Below are 20983 nucleotides of genomic sequence, written 5' to 3' on the forward strand. Positions count from 1 at the left end.
TCTTTCTGTCTTAGGAGTTAGAATTTCTGTAGATGAAAATAGTGACTTTTAGCTACCTAACATTAGTGATTACATATCTTCAGTAGTGTAGGTTTTTTATTTAAAATATTTTCTTTGAAAATCTGAATCTTATCAGTATTTTAACTTGTTCAACTTTTTGTCCTTGTCTTGTCCTTATGGGTTTGCTCTTGGGTTTTTCTCTCCATTTCTCCTTCTGTGCATTATGGGAGAGAGCCTGCCTTTTCTTCTCAGTCTGTCCAGCATAAGGCATCTGAATGCATGAATAGGTACCAATATTATTTTTTCCCTGTTGTGCATGTGGATGTGTTGTGTTTTGGGCTGCTTAGTGTATTGTATTTATCCTTAATAATATTTGTTAAATTCTGTGCCTGTTAACAGCCTTAGGTCATTACCATAACATTTTTTTCCTTGCACATTTAGCATGCTACTAATTGATATCTGTAATGTGTTTAAATTTTACTTTAACCAATTTCACATGTTAAAAGCTGTTCAGAGAGTCCTGTTTGTTGATAATACCATGACACCTTTTTTGAGCTTTCTGAAGCAGGGAATATTGTGAATGTGATTTCTTCAATATTTGGAGGGAGAAACGTGCCATACACTTTGCATTTTCATATTATCTCTGTACAGTCTGGTAGGTATATAATATCCTGCAGCATTTTCTGGTTGCATGGTGAACACTGCTATCCTGAGAGAGAGAGTAGGCTTCTGTGGGAGAAAAAGACTCGTACCATTGATCAGGACATGCAGGTGAATTGCAGTCAGGAATGAGTTTAAGCAGCAGGCCTCAACTTTATTAACCTAGCACTGGAGAGGAGTTCTACATGCTCTACCTCTGTCATTTCTCACATAGATATTTAAATAGTGCCAATGTGTGGTTACAGGTTATACCCTAACCCTAAAACTCACTTCACTTTTAATCCTCTCATCCTTCCAATTTCTTTGTCACAGGGACTTATCAGCTATCCCCTTCATTTATAAGTCCATGGCCTGCCAGCAGAAGCTCAGGTCTTTCTTACCTTTGGGAGTTGGACCTGTATGCCTTTACTTGCACTGGATGCTGGCCATAGGTTATAATGACCAATCCCTGCTACTCCCACTACATCCTGTTCCTTTTCAAGCAACCTGTACCTCCATAATGGTATGAGGAAGGTGAAAAAACTTTCGGGCCCCTGCAAGCTTGCCAATAACAAAAATTCTTTCCTGATCCCCAAACAGGTAATTGGTTAAATCAACAGCATTGTACAAAAAAGGCTCCTGTACTACAACTACAGGGGAAGAGGTCATTGCAAAAGCCAGAGCATAAGTTAAAATTAAATGACAGGAGGAGAGAGAGACTAGCCTGTGCCTCCCTATCTAGGCAATGGGAGGTGGAAGGATGTTGCTAGCCATGCTTTCCAAAGGATGCATTTCCTTCTTTCTGGGCTGTCTGTCATACTGTAGTCTGGTCAACCTTCCCAACAGAATGTCAGGAATGGGCTCCCTCCTTTATCTCTCAGCTATGGGGTATAGGAGTAAGAAAGTTGATGGCACTCTGACTTGCGCTAGGACAAAGTAGGTCATAAAGCTCTTAAGGAAGTAAGAGAGTTCCATTGAACTGTAGGTGAGTGCGAGACCATTGGCAAATGTCTGCTTACAAAATATTTAGTGCTGAAATGCTGGATAGAAACTTTTACTCTGCAGTAAGTTTGCATTTTCTTGAGGCAAGTGTCTCATGTCAAGACCATGGGAATATATAGCTGAAATTATGTAGAAAGCATTGTGCAATAATATTCTGTCAGACTTGTTACTGGGCTTCTAAAATGGGTAGGTTATTTTTCAACCAACAATAACAAGAGGTAAAAGTATTCAACAAAACAAAATAATTATATATAGGGTCCATTTAGTTTTTTAAATTAAATGAGTTTTATTATTTTAAATATATATTTATTAGAAACAAAACAGTTTATTTTACACGTGCTTTTCTGTGTGTTGATGCCAGTAGCAGTTTGTCCAAACACTGGACACTTAAATTACTAACATGATCATTGCATGAACTTTCTAGCTGAATAGATTTTTGTAATTGGTTCTAGTGCCCACAAATGCAACACAGAGAGAAAAATGCAACACATAAGAGATTATACTATATGCTACATGGTAGAAAATATTAGAAAATTCACACAAGATCAAAATTTCCCAGGTTAAAAGACTTTTGAAAAGACTGAGTAATACTGAAAAAATTATTAGAAATTACTGACCTCACTTATGATTCTCTGAATGGCTTTATGTTCCTGTTCAATCTAATGTGTTGGTGTTAAGAGAATTGATTGTCTACTTCTGAATTCCGTTTTTGAAGTAACACGCAAGAAATATTAAAGCTTTGTTTTAGGATAGAGTATCCAATATGACTTTTTCTGTAATCTATGTATCATATGTTCTAGCAAGTATGGGTAAGATGTGTCTAAATTTAAGTAGACTGGAGAAATGAAAGACCCATTCACTGAAAGTATGGTTATAAAGTTCTATATGTAAAAACAATGGAAAGATTACAATATTAAAGTTTAGTTCTAGACTACAGACCATTTCTACACATAAAACTGTCCTTGTTTTGAGAAAACACATGGGAGCTTTTTATTTATAAGAACATTTTTATATACAGCAGTATGTGGATGATAATTTGATAAATGTTGCTAACTTAAATTGGTTGCTAACTTTGTGGATTTTTAGCTTACATGCTTTAACCAAAAAATGTTAACATTCCTAAAATGCCAGTTTACAAATTATTTGTATTGTAAGACTTCTGTCTTGTGTTTCTTGTAAACAAATTGGTTGTTACAACAGTCTAGGAAAATTGCCTCACATAAGATATTCTTGCAGCACATCCATCACTTTGTTTTGTATAGTGCTCATATTAAGTGAAAGATATAAGTTAAGGGGAAAATGAAAAGGTGAAATTCCTCGAATAAAAGAACAGAACAAAGAGCTGCAAGTATATTATAGTGTTACAAAAAGGAAATGAATTGGATATTATTTTGGTCAAGAAAAAATAAGGGTGCCATTAAACTCAATATTTGCTACACAGCAGTGGCTTTCTGCTCTGCATAGAGGAAGATACTGTGAGAACTGCTTGCAACTGTAATAAATTTTCAGGCAAAAAAATAATAGCACCATCCAATTTATCTTTGCTTTTTGTTTGCAGGCTGTCCACACAGGGATGAGGGCATATATTTATAATAAGAGTTCTGTTATTGGCTCCCAGGCAGAGCATTCAGGGATGCGCACATATTACTTCAGTGCAGACACCCAAGAGGATATGAATGGCTGGATTCGGGCCATGAATCAAGCTGCCCTGATGCAAACCAGATTTTCATTAAAGAGGCAAGTTCACTGTGTCACTAATTTTGTAGATAAGTGTGAGGGAGGGGGCTTTGGTCCCAAAAATCAAAATAATAAGTTTCTATTCCTATAAACAAGAAACGAACTATCCTTTCATTTTAACTTTTTAAATCTGTGCATGTCTTAATAGCAACTCCAATTTTAAAAATATCCTAGGTCATAAATGAATGCATTTTGCTGATGATGAGCTGGGGGTACAAAGAAATTGATGAAGCCCTGTACTGAGAATTGTTATGACAATAGAGAAAATTCCTGGAGAGAAGTGCAACGGGGAGGGGTTGCTACTTTCAGTTTCTGAAAATTGTATTATAGCGAGTTGATAGTAAAAGCCAAGCAACCCAAAAAGAACAAATGTGTTTTTCAGTCTCTATATATAAAAATATTAATGCATGAATTCCTGTTGGGAGCTAGGATCAATTAGTATCTTGACTTACTGCATTTTACAAGTATGCAAGCTCTTTGAGAGAGATGCTTTTTTCATTATGTTCCTAAATTAATAGGGTCCTGCATATTGTCTGGAGCTGCGTAAGTGCTGACTGCATTATAAAGAATAATAGTAATTAAGGTTCTAGATCTAATCTCTGAAGATTTGAAATTCTGAAATGCACATAAAAGTAATTGCTGGGTGGTAAACTTCAAAAGAGATGGAAATGGGGAGCTACTAATTAAAAATATTTTCTGAGTCCAGAAAAAAACGTGTTTTGCTTCAGACAGGACATAAATAGCCTAAAAGTAGGACAGATTCCATTTAAAAACCACCCTGCCATGAAGAGAAGAGAGTATGACATGTTTCAGGGTAATATATAGTTAAGATTATCACATGTCTTGAACAAGATATTTATTCTCTTAAAGCTATTCTCTTGAAGCAAGCTTAGAGCGATATTCTCAGTTTTCCACTACAAGGATAAAATATTTGACATTTTTCATATGTAACTTTAAATCAAAATGCATTTTTGGAGAACCCAGACATATATGTGTGAACAAACCCTAAAATGTGATTAGTTATGCCTTCATTTAAGTGTTCACTTTAAATCCCTTCAAACTTGCACTTGAAAAATAGGAAAACATAGAATTCAAAAACTGTCTATTGGTCTGATTGTAGTAGGAAAGATGAGTAGTCAGTAACATGGCAGTCAGGTGCGTGCTCACTATATTGAACAGAAGACATTTTATAGTTTAATTCAAACTTAAATTGATTTTGGCCAACTTCTTTCTCTCCTTCCAACCATACACTTTCCTTCTCTGGCAGGAAAGAGTCATATTTCCTGACCTTTCCTTCATCCACTGGCTAGTCTCTCGGTGGAGTGGACAGACGTAATGCTTAGAACATTTGAAATACATTTTAAACCCCAAAAGTTGACATACACATCACTTTGGATCAGTTTAAACTTCTGGGAATGTTTTTAAAGTACACTAGGAAAATCAGGTACTCTTTTGAGTGGGTCCTCCTTGAAGCAGTTCAGTGTTATGTGCAGACACAAAGCATTCCTTGCCTAGTGTCTAGTCAGTCTTCCAGGAATTCTAAACTGCACTGCTTCTCACCCCCTCAAACATGCAGGGCAGTGAGGCTGCTCTGGGATTACTGCCTAAAGATCTATGGCCTATAGAGACAGTTTGCAGGGGTGGGGAAGTAGAAAGCCTCTGTGTCAGTTTCACTATCCTGCTAGGGGGTCCTAGGTTTATTCCGGGTTTGGAGGGGTGGCTGGGAAGGGAAGGAGACTTTGTAGCCCTGGCTTGTAGTGAGTGAGTTGTCTGTAACAGTAAACACCTGTCAGTTGCTTTGTTGGGCAGAGGGGGCAGGCAGGGCCATTGCAAGATGGGCACTTAGTAGAACAGAATAGCTATTATTTCCATGCTCAGTGTGAAGTGAATTAGTCCATTAACTAATAATTGTTTCTCTATGCTGCAATCTTGTAGGCAGCCCTGCCTGTAGGTTCCACCCTGCCCATACTGTCTCTATGCAGTTGCTGGCAATGAAAGGTACTTGAGCAGCTTTCTAGAGAAAGTCCTTTTAAAGCTTCAGTGTAAGACTATGGAAAGTCCCAAAGCAACCATCCTGAAGAATGAAGAAGCAGGCACCCCCAACTCTCTCCCTGCCCACACACAGCCATACCTGGTCACTCTCTGTCTGGGTACCACCACACAGAGTTTAGTAATGTGCAGGCAGGTATGGGCATGGACTGTGCAAAGTGAGGCATGCCAGGAAAGTGAGGCATGGGCTGTGGGTTAGGTGGACAGCAGCAGTGGTAGTCCAGAAGCAGGGGCCAAGAAACACTTGGCAACCCCTCTAAACCCTTTCTCTTCCCCTCTCAGTTGTTCCTGGGACCCCACAGCCCAGGATCCATATCAGGGAAGTGAAATTAACACAGTTTTCTAGGACAGGGGTTAGAAAAGCTGGGGAGTCTTACTGGGGGGGGCAAACAGAGCACCCTTCCCCTTAGGAGCCATGAACATGGGGTTACACAGTCATCCCCGTCCCCCCCCTAACCCCCACTACCTGGCAACTCCTCCATGCCAGCCCTTATCCCAGTTAAGGTCTTCCTCCCCCTCTACAGGAATCCTGGGGAAACTCCAGGTTTTGATCCCTTGCAGGTTTGATGGTCTGGGTACTGTACCACCCCCTGGTGGCATTTTGGCAGCAATGCAATCCCTAAGGCTAAGTACAGACATTTGGGAGGTTAAATTGGGTTCAGAATAGACTCCTCATTTAAACTTAGCTTGCCCCAGTGCCAACCTTACACTTTTAGACCTTGTCTCAGTGACCAGCAGTCAGTCTAAACCTGTAACAGAACAGACATTCCACGCACACAAACCAGTTTAAAAATTGCAGAACCTGGTTTAAGATAAACCTGGATCTATGTAGTATCAAACCAGTGCATAGAACTTCTGTCCACTTCCCTTGTGCAGCCCCAGGACTGGGAAAACTCAGCTACTGGCCCCAGCCTAAGGGCTGCTCTTTTCACTGCTGCCTTCCCCCACACTGGTCTACTTTTTGCCCCCCAGCCAGTGCTTTCAACCCGCATCTCACAAGCCATTCTGGGTGCAGCTGCTTTTATCAGCATTTGGTGCTGGCAGAGCCGAGCAAGTAAGCCCTGGTTGGGGGAGAGGTGGGAGGGATGAGGGTGTAGTTTCACTTGGGGGGGGGGGGGCCATACCACCTGCAGGTCATGCCTGCCCCCCCACTTCTCGCAGGTTGTACCTGCTCCCCCTGCTCCTGATGGGTCGTGCTTGCCCCCTCCTTCACAAGTCACACCTGCTACCCCATCCCACTTACTGGTCATGCCTGCTCCCCCTACCCTTTGTGGGTTGTACCTGCCCCCCCACCCCACCCACAGGTCACACTTGTTCCCCATACCCCTTGTGGGTTGTGCATGCTCCCCCCGCCCCACCCACAGGTTATACTTGCCCCCTCCACCCCACCTGTGTGTTGCATCTGCTCCCCCTACCCCTTGTGGGTCACACCTGCCCCCCACCCCACCTGTGGGTCACACCTGCTTCCCTACCTATCCCTTGTGGGTGACACCTGTCCCTCAGGCCCCAGCGGAGCCCCGATCCCCTCCAGCCTGCTGGACCCCCATGAGACGTTTATTGAGGAGTTGCCTAATTAGTTCCACAGTAAATGTCTTAGCATCTACATGTGTAGTGCTATTAGGGAAGAATAAACTAATTAACTCTGCTGTAGATAGTACTTGTAAACACAAGTACTATCCCGTGACGGAGTTTTTTACTTCGCAGCAATGCACCTTTAGACACTGATGGGGCTGGCTGGGGCACAAGGATGCTATGATGCTGGGGCTACCTGGTGTCTTGCCTTGCACTGAAGCACTCTTGTCCCAGCTGGCCCCTCTGCAACACATTGAGCCATGTCAGAGCAACCCTGGGCTGGCAGGCTGTCTTCCTGGGCCTCCTGCCAGCTAGGGGTGCTGTGACCTGGCTTAACAAGCTGTGGTCCCAGGCACGTGTTCAAACGTGGCACCTTGGAACAATAAGCTGTGGTGCAGTACGACCCGGAGATTATTGCTGCACATTAATAGCATATGTAGAAGCACCCAGTGTACATGTGGACACTTCTGTCCAGGGACAGTTGTGTACCAGTTCCCAGTCAATGATATTGGAGTTGTTCAAATGTCATAACGGGTGGGCAAAATACAGCCTGCAGGTCAGATCTGGCCTACCAGGCACTTTCGTCCGGCCCACAGCATCCCTCAATGAATTGTGCCTCACCCAGGCTTTCTGCCTGCGTCCTCAACATACCCTATTATGCCTCACTCCCACCCTTATGAGCAGAAGGACCCAGCCCCTGTAGTACTGGGTGGGGCTGCTGCTTCTAGCTCCCTCTGGGTAGCAGATAAGGAAGCGGGGGCAGGGCTGCAGATGGGTGGGAGTGTGGTGTGTGGGGCTGGAGCTGGCTGCAGTGCGGAGCCCACACTCAGGGGTGGAGGCAGTGTGGAGCTTGGCCGGGCAGGGTGGGGGATGTGGGGCCCCCTCCCACGCTTCCCTCCATGGTAGGCAGCGGGGGAAGCAGCAGGGGGGGTGTCAGTGCTCAGTGCTGGTGGCTGGCTCTGGCCAGCGCTGCACATCGCGGTGAGGAGCATACACCCCACCAAGCTGTCTATATTGCCGGCGCTCCCTGCAATTCTGCGGCATGGAAGAGAATCCCCAGGCACTGGAGCTGGCTGGGGTGGGGAAGGCAGCTGGCTCCAGTGCCTAGGGTTTCCCTCCCGTATTGTGCGAGTGCGGGGAGTGCTGGCGATACAGATAGCCTGGCAGGGCTGCAGTCCTCACTGCGATGTGCAGTCCTGGCCAGAGCTAGGCACCAGCACCCCCACCTGCTGCTGCACCATGAGTGGAATGTGGGGGGGGAGGGGTCCCCACGCCTTTCCCACCCTCCGTCACACCCCACAAACACCCCCTTCCCACCCCCCCCACACACACACCAGTGTTGCCTGCATTGACTGCAGGAGAAGACATTGTATTTCAGAGACCAGTGTGTTGCAGAGCCACATACCCACACCCCACAAATGCCACACAACCCCCCAACATACCCTATGCCCCCCACACACAGCCACACCCCCTCACAAATCTCTCACCCCACCACACACGCACACCCCCCCACCATATACACCCCCACATCCCTCCGTACACACACACACATGCACACACACGCACCCAACCACACTCCCCTACACAATATAAAAGACTAAGAATTTATTTTGGCGTTATTATGCAATCACCTCTATATACAGTACACAAACATAAATCATGACAAAAATATTTTTTGTAATACAATTAAAATAAGTTTTAGTAGCCATTTGAATTTTACTGTATGATTTGGGTTTTTTTGGTTCTAGGATGGCAACCCACCCTTCCCAAAAGGAGTATTTCTGGGGGGCAAGTGGAGGGACTTCCAGTGGCAAAGGTCAAGGGTTAGGGATGGGACTTCTGGTCCCAAGATGGGGGCGGGGCAACCGTCAAGGGTGGGGCTACCCATGCAGTCCTTGACAGCTCACCAAACCTCCTTAACCAGCCCTCTGCCCCAAATAATTGCCCATCCCCGTGTTATAAGTTTCTCTGGGGCTCTATACCACACTGTCCATTGTCCTTCATTCTCCTGATCCCTACACAGTGAAGTTGGAAGACAGCACAGGGTGGATCATGAGGAACCTCCATGAAGAAATATGGTCCTGGATTTGCTTCTCCTGCAAAGATAATTTTAGCAGTATTACCAGTGTCCAACACTTAAAAGGAAGATCTAAAACACTGTTTGGGATATGGCTATTGACGTGTTTCAGTGATAAGTAGTTCTGACACCTATGGACCTCTGTGACCCAGCATCTTTGAACTGATACCCCATTTATATAGAAATTAGAGTTAATATCTATGCAATGCCTTTGATATTTTAAAGTATATCTGTCCAAGTAGCATTTGGGTTTAACAAATGAGTATAACAAGGCTTCACAGCTGATCTTGCTTGTCTGAAGCTAATTGCCACATGACACAAGGGCAGTGGTTCTCAGCCTTCTCAGTTCTTTTTATGCCTTTGAAATAAAGAAGTTTCTACCAAATAAAGGATTTGAAAATATTTCCAAGGAAAGGATGTCTATAGCTCCCTTTCTACCCACAAAACTTACAGTTACATTTATGTACAGTTTATTGATTATTTACAGTTATTGATATTTTCAATTTATTTTTCAAAAATTAGTGTAAACGTTGAATATATAGTTAGTATAGTTAAATATAAACATTTTTGCTGCTTCATTGATATTTGTTGAGAGCTCATCTTTAGATAGATAGGAGAGCAAAGGAACATTACCTAGTCCTGTCTGTGGTCATACAGTCATGATGTATCAGATCTATTACAGGCTATAGAATCTATTGTGGCCCTGTTTGCTAACCCTGCACTTACTTTTCTGTTAAGATTTCACAGTAAGTTGTTTACATTTCAAGCATGTATTTTCTTTTTTAGAGAAACAGAAAAAATGGATCAGCAAGCTGGTCCTCAAACAAACCATGTGGATGCCTGTAAAGAGTATGCAAAAGTGGAGACGTCTGATAGGAAGGAGAGTTATCAAAAAACAACTGACACCTTTGGATATGATAAGCATGAAGATATAAAAAAAGACAGGGAAGATGAGGAATATTATGTCTTTAGAAAGGAAACTTTGGAAGCCAAGAGGGGGAAAGCCAAGCACCCAGTAACATCACCAGAAGTTGATTCAGCATTTTCAGATTTTGCAAGCATAGCTCGGCCTCAAGTAGCTCAGCCTCAGCCAGTTGAGAAGAATGGGACACTTCCTAGTTCATTAAGCACAAGTGCAGGCCCAGTGGAGCAGAATGGTACCAGCTCATATAAAAGAGGGTTTGTTCCCAGAGCCAACCCAGATAAACAGGCACAAAGGAAAAATAACCTGGCTCAAGTAGAGCACTGGATAAAAGTCCAGAAAGGAGACACAAAAAGGTTAGTAATGGGCACTGTTCTCAAAGTAAATGAATACTTGTATTAGATAAGTTCTGTTATCTAAATATCTCTTCTATTATCTATTCTACCCAGGAGAGCACATAAACACCAACAGACTCTCTATTGCTTGAAGAAGGGTGTTTGTGCCTGAAAGCTTGCAAAGAATAATTTCTCTAACTATTTAGTTGGTCTAATAAAAGACATCAAATCTAGCCAAAGAACCTTGTCTGTATTAGATAAGTTGTTTTATACCATCTCAATGCCACCAGAATAAGATGGCATACAACAAATTAATAGTAGTTTTCCTATTCTATGCAATACAGAGTAATACTTCAAATGTATATTCTGTATCCTGGAAAACTCAGTATAAAACATAACAGTTTCTTAAAATGTATTTGCATTTTGTGATCAGAAAAGATAAAAAGCTGGAATATGCTTGGATTCTCTTTGATCATACTGGTATTCAGTTAAAAATTGCAATAATGTTTTATTCAAAATGGAAGTGCCAGAATCCAAAAATTTACCTCTCAGAGAAGACTTTTATTCTTAAGAAAAACCTGTAGCTTTTGTTTTTCCATTTAAGAACAAGAAAAAAAGTATAGATTTTAAAATTTGATCTTTTTTCTTCTCCACAATATTGTACATGGGCCATTTTGTTATATAACAAAATAAGAAATGTACCTGGATCTTTGAGTATACAGCCTGCCTTATAAAACCTCATTGAAATGTTCCTATAGTATCTTGTCTCTTTTCAGCCTGTGAAAATGATGACAGTCATAGTGTACAAATGGGTAGAATACACAATAGTTTCCATTCATCTCCAATTGAATGTTTTCAAACTGTGCATTCATGCATGTACATGTAGTATATATGGGCATGCAAACAGACACATACATATGTATATACATCTGTATGTGTGTGTATCTAAGTGACAGGCTGATTATGGGATGGGTCGGTGCTTTCACTTCAGTTCTTGTGAATCATTCTGTGTGGAATCCTGGTTAGGTATCTGTGCTCATGCTGGAATTCTCCTACTTGCAGGATCAGAGCCTTAGATATTAGTGAGAACTACAAAAATTGAGATGAAATGATCATTCAGACTAATAGGATACAAGCAAATATATGACTTTGAAGCAGGATATAACCTTATGATATTTTTTTTCTGAACTGCAAATTAAAACTAGCATTCCTCTGCTGCTGGTCCAGTGAGAGATTGCTCTGATTTATTAATACAAATGATATGGAAGTACAGTCTTTTCACCTCATTTCTTCTTTTGCCCTCTTTCTTCCAAAAACACCTCTTTCTTAGAGACCCATAATCTTTTTTCAATAATATTTAATCATTCTTTTTCAAATCATGGCTAAGTTTTACTTGCATATATTTTGTTTGGATAGGTACTTAATAGCAGGAAAAATGCACTTTTTAATTCTTTTCAACATACGCTATTGCTAATACATGCCCATTTGAAATAAAGCATACTGTAATGATTTGTTGTTCTAGACCTAATATGAAAGCCTTCAGAACCCTCTAGCCCCACATTTTTAAATGCAGATGTGAATGAATAGAACTATCGTAACATTAATAACTAATATAACTGTTGACATCTATATTCAGTGTTATGGAATACCTTTGCCAATATTTCCACCTCCCTCCAAATTAAAGGCAATAACTAGACCTGATTGGATTAGTACCTCAATGGATAGAAATGTTAGGAAAATCAACAGGTGTCACATTATGGAATCAGCTTTTCTTCTTAGTCAGTATTATGCAAAACTTCAGCCTGGTGTTATGGATGCCACAGTTGTAAGTGCCATCCATTGAATGAGACATGGCTAACTATGATCATCAACATTTTGCAAGACTTGGTCGCATTAACTAAATACAAGTTGCAGGGTGGGGGAGGGAGGATTGGGGTTTTTTTCCTTTTCATTTTCACTCTCTTCCTACATAAACTACTATGTAAAGATAACAGTTAACTGTATTACTGTTTTTTAGTTTCTCCCCTGAAGACACATGAGTGCTGCTTTTGCAAAATAACTACCATATTTCTGTCAGAGACCAGTGCATTTCAGTGGTAAAGATTTGAAGTTGTAATCATTAGTGCACATGCACGCCAGATCCTACTCCATCTTTTAGGCACCTAGGTCTCCTGTCTGGAAAAAACAAAACAAAACAACATTAATGCCAAAGCTGAATGAGTGAGTTTTTTTCCTCCTTGTAGCCTTTTGTAATTTATGCTGTAATTTTAGCCTTGAGTATCACAAAATTGCACGTTAATGGTTTTTCAAAGATTTAACAAGGTAGATTAGGATTACATTTAGGCACCTAATTGATGGAATAGGGTCTGGATTTACAGGTGGTAAAGCATTTGGGGCTGTGATAAAGAACACATTAAAATTTTTAAGATGGTATTAATTTTAAAATATGATGGATGTATTTGTTTTTTATTTTAATTTGTTGGATTTTAATATGTTTTATGGTATGCCACAGTTAATGGATTAGGCTATCATTCCATAAACTATATAAAAATAAGCCTCCAGCATGTAATATGTAGAATTTATCACTTTTTCAGCAACACATGTAATACTTATTTTCTGAAATATGATTGATACATACATTTTAAAAGTGCTGTTTTATAAAGAGTAGCTTGAAGATTTTAAAAACTTTATAGGTGCTGAGCCACAGTGGTTTTCTGGCTCAGGGCCATAAACCAAGCCTGTAATCCCACATTGCAACAACATCCAGGTAGAACTCCTCAGTCCGTATGAAGCCATGTTAAATAGAGTAAAAAGAGAGTGTGAGTAATTTTTCATGTTGGGTAATTCCAGGTTGGGACCACCCAACTTCTGATGATTTCAGTGTGTGGGCAGACCTAAGGAGTACAGAATTTTAAAAATAATCTGATATTTTGTGAGTGTGTTGTTATTTTTGTTGTGCTGCTTCTTAATTCTGCCAATCAGCCAAAGCCAAACTGAATCTATTCAGTGCTCTACACAAATGTATTTACTTGGAAAGCAATATCCTCCCCTTCAAAATAATGGGTAAGAAATTTATTTCAGGTGAATTAGGGAGCTTTTCCCTTCTTGACTTATATAGTTTAGGAGAAAGACATTCACTTCTGTGAGGGCCTCCAGACATTCCCACTTGAGATCCAGAATTGTGGCAATAACCTGGAGAACTTCCTTTAAAAACTGTATCCACTGAGGAGATATTCTGAGTGGAACCTTATGTAAGGGAGTGCACACAAACTTCACTTCATCCTGAGCTACCTTCCTGCACCTCGGGTAATCAGAACTGCCATTGTGTTCTCAGGACTACACCTGTCTTAACCAAGTTTGTAACTTTATAACAAGTAGAGTAAACCCAATCTGAACTCTTTGCTCTGTCCTCAGTGCTGTCTTCTCCCACAGACTTGAGACTGAGATTTTCATAGCACTCTACAGGAAGCACTGCAAAGCTGCTTAAATGTATGGTGGCATTGAAAACCAAATAGTTCTAGTGTTGCTGCAGAAAGTCCCTCCTCCAGTGATTCTCAACCAGGGTGCCTGCTGCAGGATCTCAAAGCTACCTTGAGATCTTTTCAAGGGGATCCTTTCATGATCCCATATGCTATCTTAGCACTATTAGGTGCGCAAACATGAAAATGCTATGGTAGCACTATTAGGTAAGCAAACATGATTTGCAAGATAAACCCAGAGATTTCTAACAGGAATTCATAGTGTTGAAAAAATTCTGACTTGTGGTCTTTCTGAATTCTTTGCAAAAGAAGAATTGCTGTATTATTTTTCTGTAGTCAGAAAACGAGTGAAAACTAAAAGCTGGCGTTTTCCAAGGGGGTACCTTGAGTTAAAAGGGTTGAGAACCACTGCCTTACGCAGAAATGACCCCAGACTTGTCCTCCAGCATCAACATGTCTGCTTTGGGATCTCTGCTTCAGTCAAACACCTATTTCAGGGGGAAAAAAGCCACCTCCCCATAAAACAGGACAATAAGTAGAAACAAAACAAAACAAAAAATCCCATGATCTCTTTCCTTTTATAATAGAGGTGCACCGATACATCAGTCTGATAGTGGATTGGCACTGATGTAAAGAAAATTAATTGTATCGGAAATCGGCCTGATGTGGCTGATAATATGGCCAATAAATGCCTGTGCATGCACGCAGATCAAGGCCCCTACGGTGAAGGAGGGAGTGCGGCTAGGGTTGGGGCTGCCCAGATGGGACAGGGGCAGAGCCACAGCTTGTCCATGGGGTGCAGGGGCGGGGGTGGATTCTGCTGCTGCATGCACCCTGGGGGGACATGTGTCCCTGGATCTGCGTGGGGTGTGGGCGGGGTGGGCTGTCACTGCAGGCTGGGGCCAAGGCTGTGCTGGGCTTTTCCCGGTGTGTGTTTGGGGGGGGTTTGGGGAGGGGCTGTGCTCAGGGCTGGTGGCGGTGGCACTGGGAGAGGGTGCTATGGGTGGGCTATGGTGAATTTTGGGGTGGCTGCAGCCCCGTGCCCTGTACCTCCCTCGCAGCACTGCTGCCCACCCCAAGCACAGCACCCCCCCCCACCAGGAAGAGCCTGGTGCTGGCCCCAACCCACAGTGGCAGCCTCCCCACCTCTTCCCACACAGATCCAAGGGCACATGCCTAACCCCATGCCTTCCCGGGCTGTACACAGCAGCAGGAGCTGCCCCCGCCCTCCCCGCAGCCCCTGGATGAGGCATGGCTCCATCCTGCACCCCACCCAACCCCAGCTGGGCGGCCCCATCCCTAGCCCCACTCCCTCCCTCACTGTAGTGGCCTTGATCTGCCCCCCCCACACCCCTTCCCTTCCCTCTCCCCTTCCACCACAACAGACATACCAGCTGCACACAACTCTCCAAGCTGCAGGGCTACGTATCGGAAATCAGATTGGTATCGGCTGATATGCCTCCTTAAGAATCAGCTATCAGTATCAGCTCTCAAAATCTCTATCAGTGCCACCCCTATTTTATACCCCCTGGTCTACAGGCACTTCAAAGACTCTCAAACAACATCCCTACTACCTCTTCTTCAGACTGTCACCCATTAACTTACTTGTCATCAATTCAGGCCATGGTAATGCTGCTTGTCTTCATCCCTGAGTGAGGATCCAGTAGTGAGGCTCGGACATTTTTCCCAGAAAGTAAAAAAAAAACCAAAAAACTTCCTCTATTTCCCTTCCTGATGATAATGGGCACTTTCAGAAGTTGTTGGAGAACTGCAACTACTCTCAAGCTCCCAACAGGTGTTCTGAGACTTTTGAACCCTTGAATAATATATTAAAAATGCATCCAGGGAGCAACAGCCTTCTCAGACTAGCTAAGGATATTTTCTGTGCCAGAAAAAGGACATCAGTTCCCGTAAAAACATCCTTTAACTAGGTCCATTATGGTATCTGAAACATAGAAGACTGCTGGAACAGCAGAAGATTAAGCTGGATTTATCTGGTTGAAAAGCCTACTCATTTGTCTCACTGACACTAGAAAAGCCCCCACAGCATCAGAATTGTGCTGTAGGCAAGTTTCCCTGCTGGAGGTATGCAGAGCAGCAACTTGGAGTTGGGTATATAGTTTTACCTTACACCTTTTTCTGGACTAACATTATGCTCCAGTGCCCAGTTGAAAATGGTGTAGTCCCCATTTAAAGCTCCCCTCAACTCACCTGGTAGAACAGTGTTTCCTAATGGTCTGTTAGCAGAAATGCACAGAGCACACCAGTGTCAAAAGAGGTTACCTAACTAGTAACTGTTGGTCATTGACAATCACTTTTGTACTTGCTGTCTAGCTTCCCTTCTACTACAGAGTTCTATGTAAAAGTGGGGGCAGCTATACATGTGCCCAACACCTGCTCCAATGCGTTCTAATTAGAACACGTCGGAGCAGACTCAATTAATCGAGTCTGCTTGATCAAGCAGATTAAGCAGACTCGATTAATCAAGTCTGCTGGAGTGTTCCAATTAGAATGCTCCAGCAGCTTGGGCATCTCGTGTATTCCGTGTCACCGCATTTCAAACTGACAGAGGGAGTGCTTTAACTAAAGCTTATTGAACGAGCTTTAGTTAAAGCGCCCCCTCCACCATTTTGAAGTGTAGTACACTGAATACACAAGATGCTGCAAACAATTTAATTAGAATGGCTCCTGAGAGAATGTTTTTAACACTATGGATTCCTGTTTAAAACGGTCCCTTTTCCCCCCACCCAACTGTGGAGTACATGTAAAGATGGAGGACTCTGGTTGGAGAAGAGAAACAGATGATTGGGATGTGTAGTCCATTAGCATGGGGCAATGATATCGATTTTTTGTGAGAATTCATATGCTTCTGAAATGAGCATAGATTTTTAAGGCAGTTCTGAAGTTCCAGGTACAATTATACAGAACCAACTCTTGAAGATCAACAGTTACTGGTATCTACTTTGTCTTCCTCTCTCTCTTCCCCTCCCCACCTTTTTTTTTTTTTTTTTAGTCCCTGCTATATATCTTGGGAGCTTCAAAAAAATACTTTGTTCAATCTCTTGCTTTCTTTTCTTTCCCATACTACCAAGTCTCTTTCTCTTTATTGAAAGTAGATCAGGCAAAGTGGGTAATGATGGTGGGTTTTTAAACTTACTCTGCAGAAGACCTTGCCGAATAAGTAGTGGTACTAACTGCAGACATTGAATCACTAGACTCAAGTGTATCAAGTAACTAAAAGGACAAAAAGCAGATAGCTAAATATAGAATCGAAACTTAGGCGAATATGTTTTTTGTGTTACAGGCTGTGAAAGCCTTCATGAAATCAAATACTTTGAAGCTGGAAGGGGAGCTAAATGTACCTAATGTATCAAAACAGCTCTTGCTGCCAGCCACATGTTAAATCTGCTGGCAGGTATATAACTTAATTTCTGCAGTTTAAGTGATTTTGTAGGCATTATACTCAAGTCAGGAAATGGCATGGTTTTTTCATAGGGAAACTACGTGTGTTCCCTTGTAAGCTCCCTTTGCTGTTTTGGATAAAAAAGACAAGGTATAACAAGTAACTCCTAAGGACTAAAACAATCTGCACAAGTGATCGTATTTAGAGGAACTGATAATAAATTATCTATGTTCCACCTAAATGTTCCAATTAACAGCTGCTCATTCTATATGATTAGTTTTCTTCTTGCACTCTGATTTTTCAGATACAATTTTTTTTTGTAAATGAATAAATGTCACTATTGTCAGGCAGCAGATTATACCACCTAGTGGAGAGCAGGGTACTTGTTAACAAAAAATAAAACAAAACTGAATATTAAAGTATTGGCTGTTAATAATGAACACAATTCTAACTCCATTCTTTGCACTCTTTACTTTCTAGTTGCTCTAAATAGAGAGGTAAAGTACCATATTCCTTTGGTGCTAGTTCTGTTGTACTGAGGCCAAGCTACTAAAAAAAATGAATCAAAGAATGAAATAGTTGTAGTTCTCAAATATTTGTCAGAAATAAAATCCTTACCAGACTGTCACAATCTTAATGTGTGAGTAGTGAATTTGTTCATGTGGGGCAGGCTTCAAGAGCACCTTCCTTTTCTTTGCATAGTTACATAATCACTACTAAAAGGATCCTTAGGTAAAGTGAATTAGAAAGAGGAATATGTTTCCTTTGACCAGTTCTCTTGATAAATGCTCATTTCTTTAAAGCAGTATCATTTTTTTCCCCATACAGTCATGCTTCTGATCAGACTCTTACTCGTCAAGGTCCCAGTCAATCTGTGTCCTTTCCTGAAAATTATCATACCTTGCCAAAGAATACCAGGCAGCCTTCAGGGAGCTCTCCTCCACCAAATCGTGATTTGCCAAGTGACTACAAATATGCCCAGGACCGGGTTAGCCACTTGAAGATGTCCCAGGAGGAGAGGAAAGCTAACAAGGATGGTACTGTATGGCAGCTATATGAGTGGCAACAGAGACAGCAGTTTAAACATGGCAGTCCTACTGCCCCAATTTATGGAGGTTCTTCAGACTTTGCTGACCGCAGTAAATCAAAAAGTTCCCTAGATGTTCCACGATCAATTTCTGTCCCTCCATCTCCATCAGATATTCCTCCACCAGGACCACCAAAAAATTTTCCACTAAGGAGACCACATACTCCTGCAGAAAGGGTTACAGTTAAACCGTCTGATGAGAGACAGACTGTAGACATTCCTTTTCCCGGCTCACCAAGGAAGATCCATAATCATGCTGTGAAGGTATATATATCTTATATAACTTAAATTACAATGTACATCATATTAAAAATTCAAACCTTAATTTATCTAACTAGTGTAGGCATTTTATCTGTACTCCTAACCCTGGCAATAGAGTATCATACAAGCACTAAAAGTAAACACAATAATGTACAATATTTTTTGCTCCGGAGCCATATTTTCTTCCTTTCATCTCAGATTTATTAATTTTTGTTGTTTTGCAAAGAATAATTGGGTGGTTCTAGAAAGGCAGACCAAGTCAATTCGGTATGTTCTTACTCTGCAGCTTTAATGGAATGTCTTATTTTAAAATGCGGTAATATTTCTTTAATACAGATGTTTATATATGCATACAATAAATAGGACATGGGTATCTGCCCTCACATATGTACTGGATGTTCTCATAGTAGATTAATGGGGAAATGATATATTACTTTAAATAATGTTTCTTATATATCTTTTCCATTTACATTTCAATGATATTTCCTACTTATTAAACAGATAAATACAAGTTTATTTTTTGGTGAAACAAATTATCCATTAGTTCTCTCCTCTAACATTAATATATATGTTTGTAGAAAAAATTCAAGCTAGCACATCTAGAGTAACAAGGAAATTATTCTTTGTCTGCCTAGGTTCTACTCTAGGTGCATATTTGCCCAAGGCCTTTAACATCAAATTTTTGTGACTAGGAGTGCCTGTCACCTAAATGACCTCACACCCGAATACTAAGGGCATTGGTTTAAGGCAGACTTACCCAACCAACATTTTCTTACCCAGGATGGAACCCTTGCAGCATCCACCTCTTCTGCACACATTGCTAGTGCAATTAGCTTTGGTACTTAGTGACCTATTAGTTCACATCGTTATTGTCTGTTGGCTAAAACAAAAGTAAGCCCTTTGCATGATAAGTTTGTTTAGGCTAGATCTCTCTCACCCACATGAAAAGGCACCAGCAACATGGCAGCCGCTAAATCTGCAGGGTTCAAAATCTGTACCTAAGGTGAAACTTGGATGCAGCTTAATGACAGGGACTTTTGGGGCACTTTTACACATTCTTGGGGGGTTGGGGGTGATGCTTTTATTAGGGTGGCTTTGAGAGCTGCTCTAATTAAAGCACTGCAGTGTCTCATGTATCTGCATCCCTGCTCTTCAAAATGACAGTGAGGGCACTTAAACTAAAACTCATTCGATATCACCGTTTTGAAGTGCGTGGACACTGATACAGGAGACAGAGGCTGGCTGGAGTATGGTAATTACCATGCTCCAGCAGACTTGATTAATTGAGTCTTCTCTGATGTGCTGTAATTACCGTGCATATGCACTCATGTCTAGGCACCCATTCCGCCTTGAATCGTGGGTGACTGGTGCCTCTTGAGTTTGGGGGGTGGCGATCTCACTCACCAAAAAGCGGCATGGCTTTTGCTGGCGCTCTGCTCCCCAGCCGGTGCTCACGGAGGGTCACTGGAGTGCCTGCCGGCTAAACAGGGAGCACAGCCTGAAAGGGGGTGCACCAGCAATGCATGTGCACCTTCTACATGTCACCACTGCCTCAAATATAGATGTGACCCCAGGCAACATGCTCCTTATCAACTCAAACTGAGAAAGTTAAATACTTTCTCTGAAGCTCTTCCTTCAGAAGGAAGCTGTGGTTTGCTAGTTAGTCCCTCTCTTTTTGGGCCCTTTGAGCAGAGATTCCAGTCCAAGTTTTCAAGAAACATTTGCTAACTGGTCTCACTCCCTGGCCACCATTTTAGGTCTCTGAGAAGGACAGAGCAGAGCACTCCCAAGAGCTAATCAAAGTGAAAGCAGTACCAAGTGAAAGGCAGCTAATCAAAGTGAAAGGCGGGCAAAGTGAAAATGTTTTGTACCTTTCTCTATAGTATATCATACTGGTCACTGCTTGAGAGATGTACTAAATATGTTCACAGGAGGCGCATCTACATTAGATGTTTGCCAAAGAATTGCCTAATTACTCCACAGTAAAGTCTAAGTATCTACACGTGGCCCTGTTTGACCACAGGAAACTAATTAACTCTGTCATAAGTTAGTATTTGTAGACACAAGTTAGGACTGATGGACTATCCTGCAGCGGTGCTATTTAGTGCACCACAATGCGCATGTAGATATTGTCAGGGCTGGCTGGGGCACGAGGGTGCTTCAGTGTGGGGCTAGCTGGCATGGCATCAGGGGCTAACTGAACATGGGCAGCCCCCATGTTCGGTGTGGAAGCTGCCCTGCCAGCTAGCCCCACACTGGGGCATCCTCATGCCCCAGCCAGCCCCTCTGCAGCACATTGAGCCAGGTGGGAACAGCCCCAGGCTGGCAGGCTGACCCCTCTGGAACCCTCTTGCCAGCCGGGGCTGCTCCAACCCAGTTCAATATGCTGTGGTCCTGGGTGCACATGTAAACCCAGCACC

The 20983-nt window shown here is 42.1% G+C and overlaps 1 protein-coding gene across 7 annotated transcripts in view; it reads left to right on the plus strand.

Annotated features, from left to right (window-relative positions):
• PLEKHA7 (pleckstrin homology domain containing A7) overlaps positions 1-20983 on the plus strand; it is a 340205-nt gene that overhangs the window by 271191 nt on the left and 48031 nt on the right. For all 7 annotated transcript variants that reach the window (XM_059722625.1, XM_059722626.1, XM_059722627.1 and 4 more), the window contains 3 exons: positions 3200-3378; positions 9863-10354; positions 18044-18566. In XM_059722625.1, the coding sequence (XP_059578608.1) occupies positions 3200-3378; positions 9863-10354; positions 18044-18566 (1194 nt within the window). The remainder of the gene's footprint in view (positions 1-3199; positions 3379-9862; positions 10355-18043; positions 18567-20983) is intronic.

The sequence above is a fragment of the Alligator mississippiensis genome, chromosome 2 (assembly GCF_030867095.1).
Source record: "Alligator mississippiensis isolate rAllMis1 chromosome 2, rAllMis1, whole genome shotgun sequence".
Lineage (NCBI taxonomy): Eukaryota > Metazoa > Chordata > Crocodylia > Alligatoridae > Alligator > Alligator mississippiensis.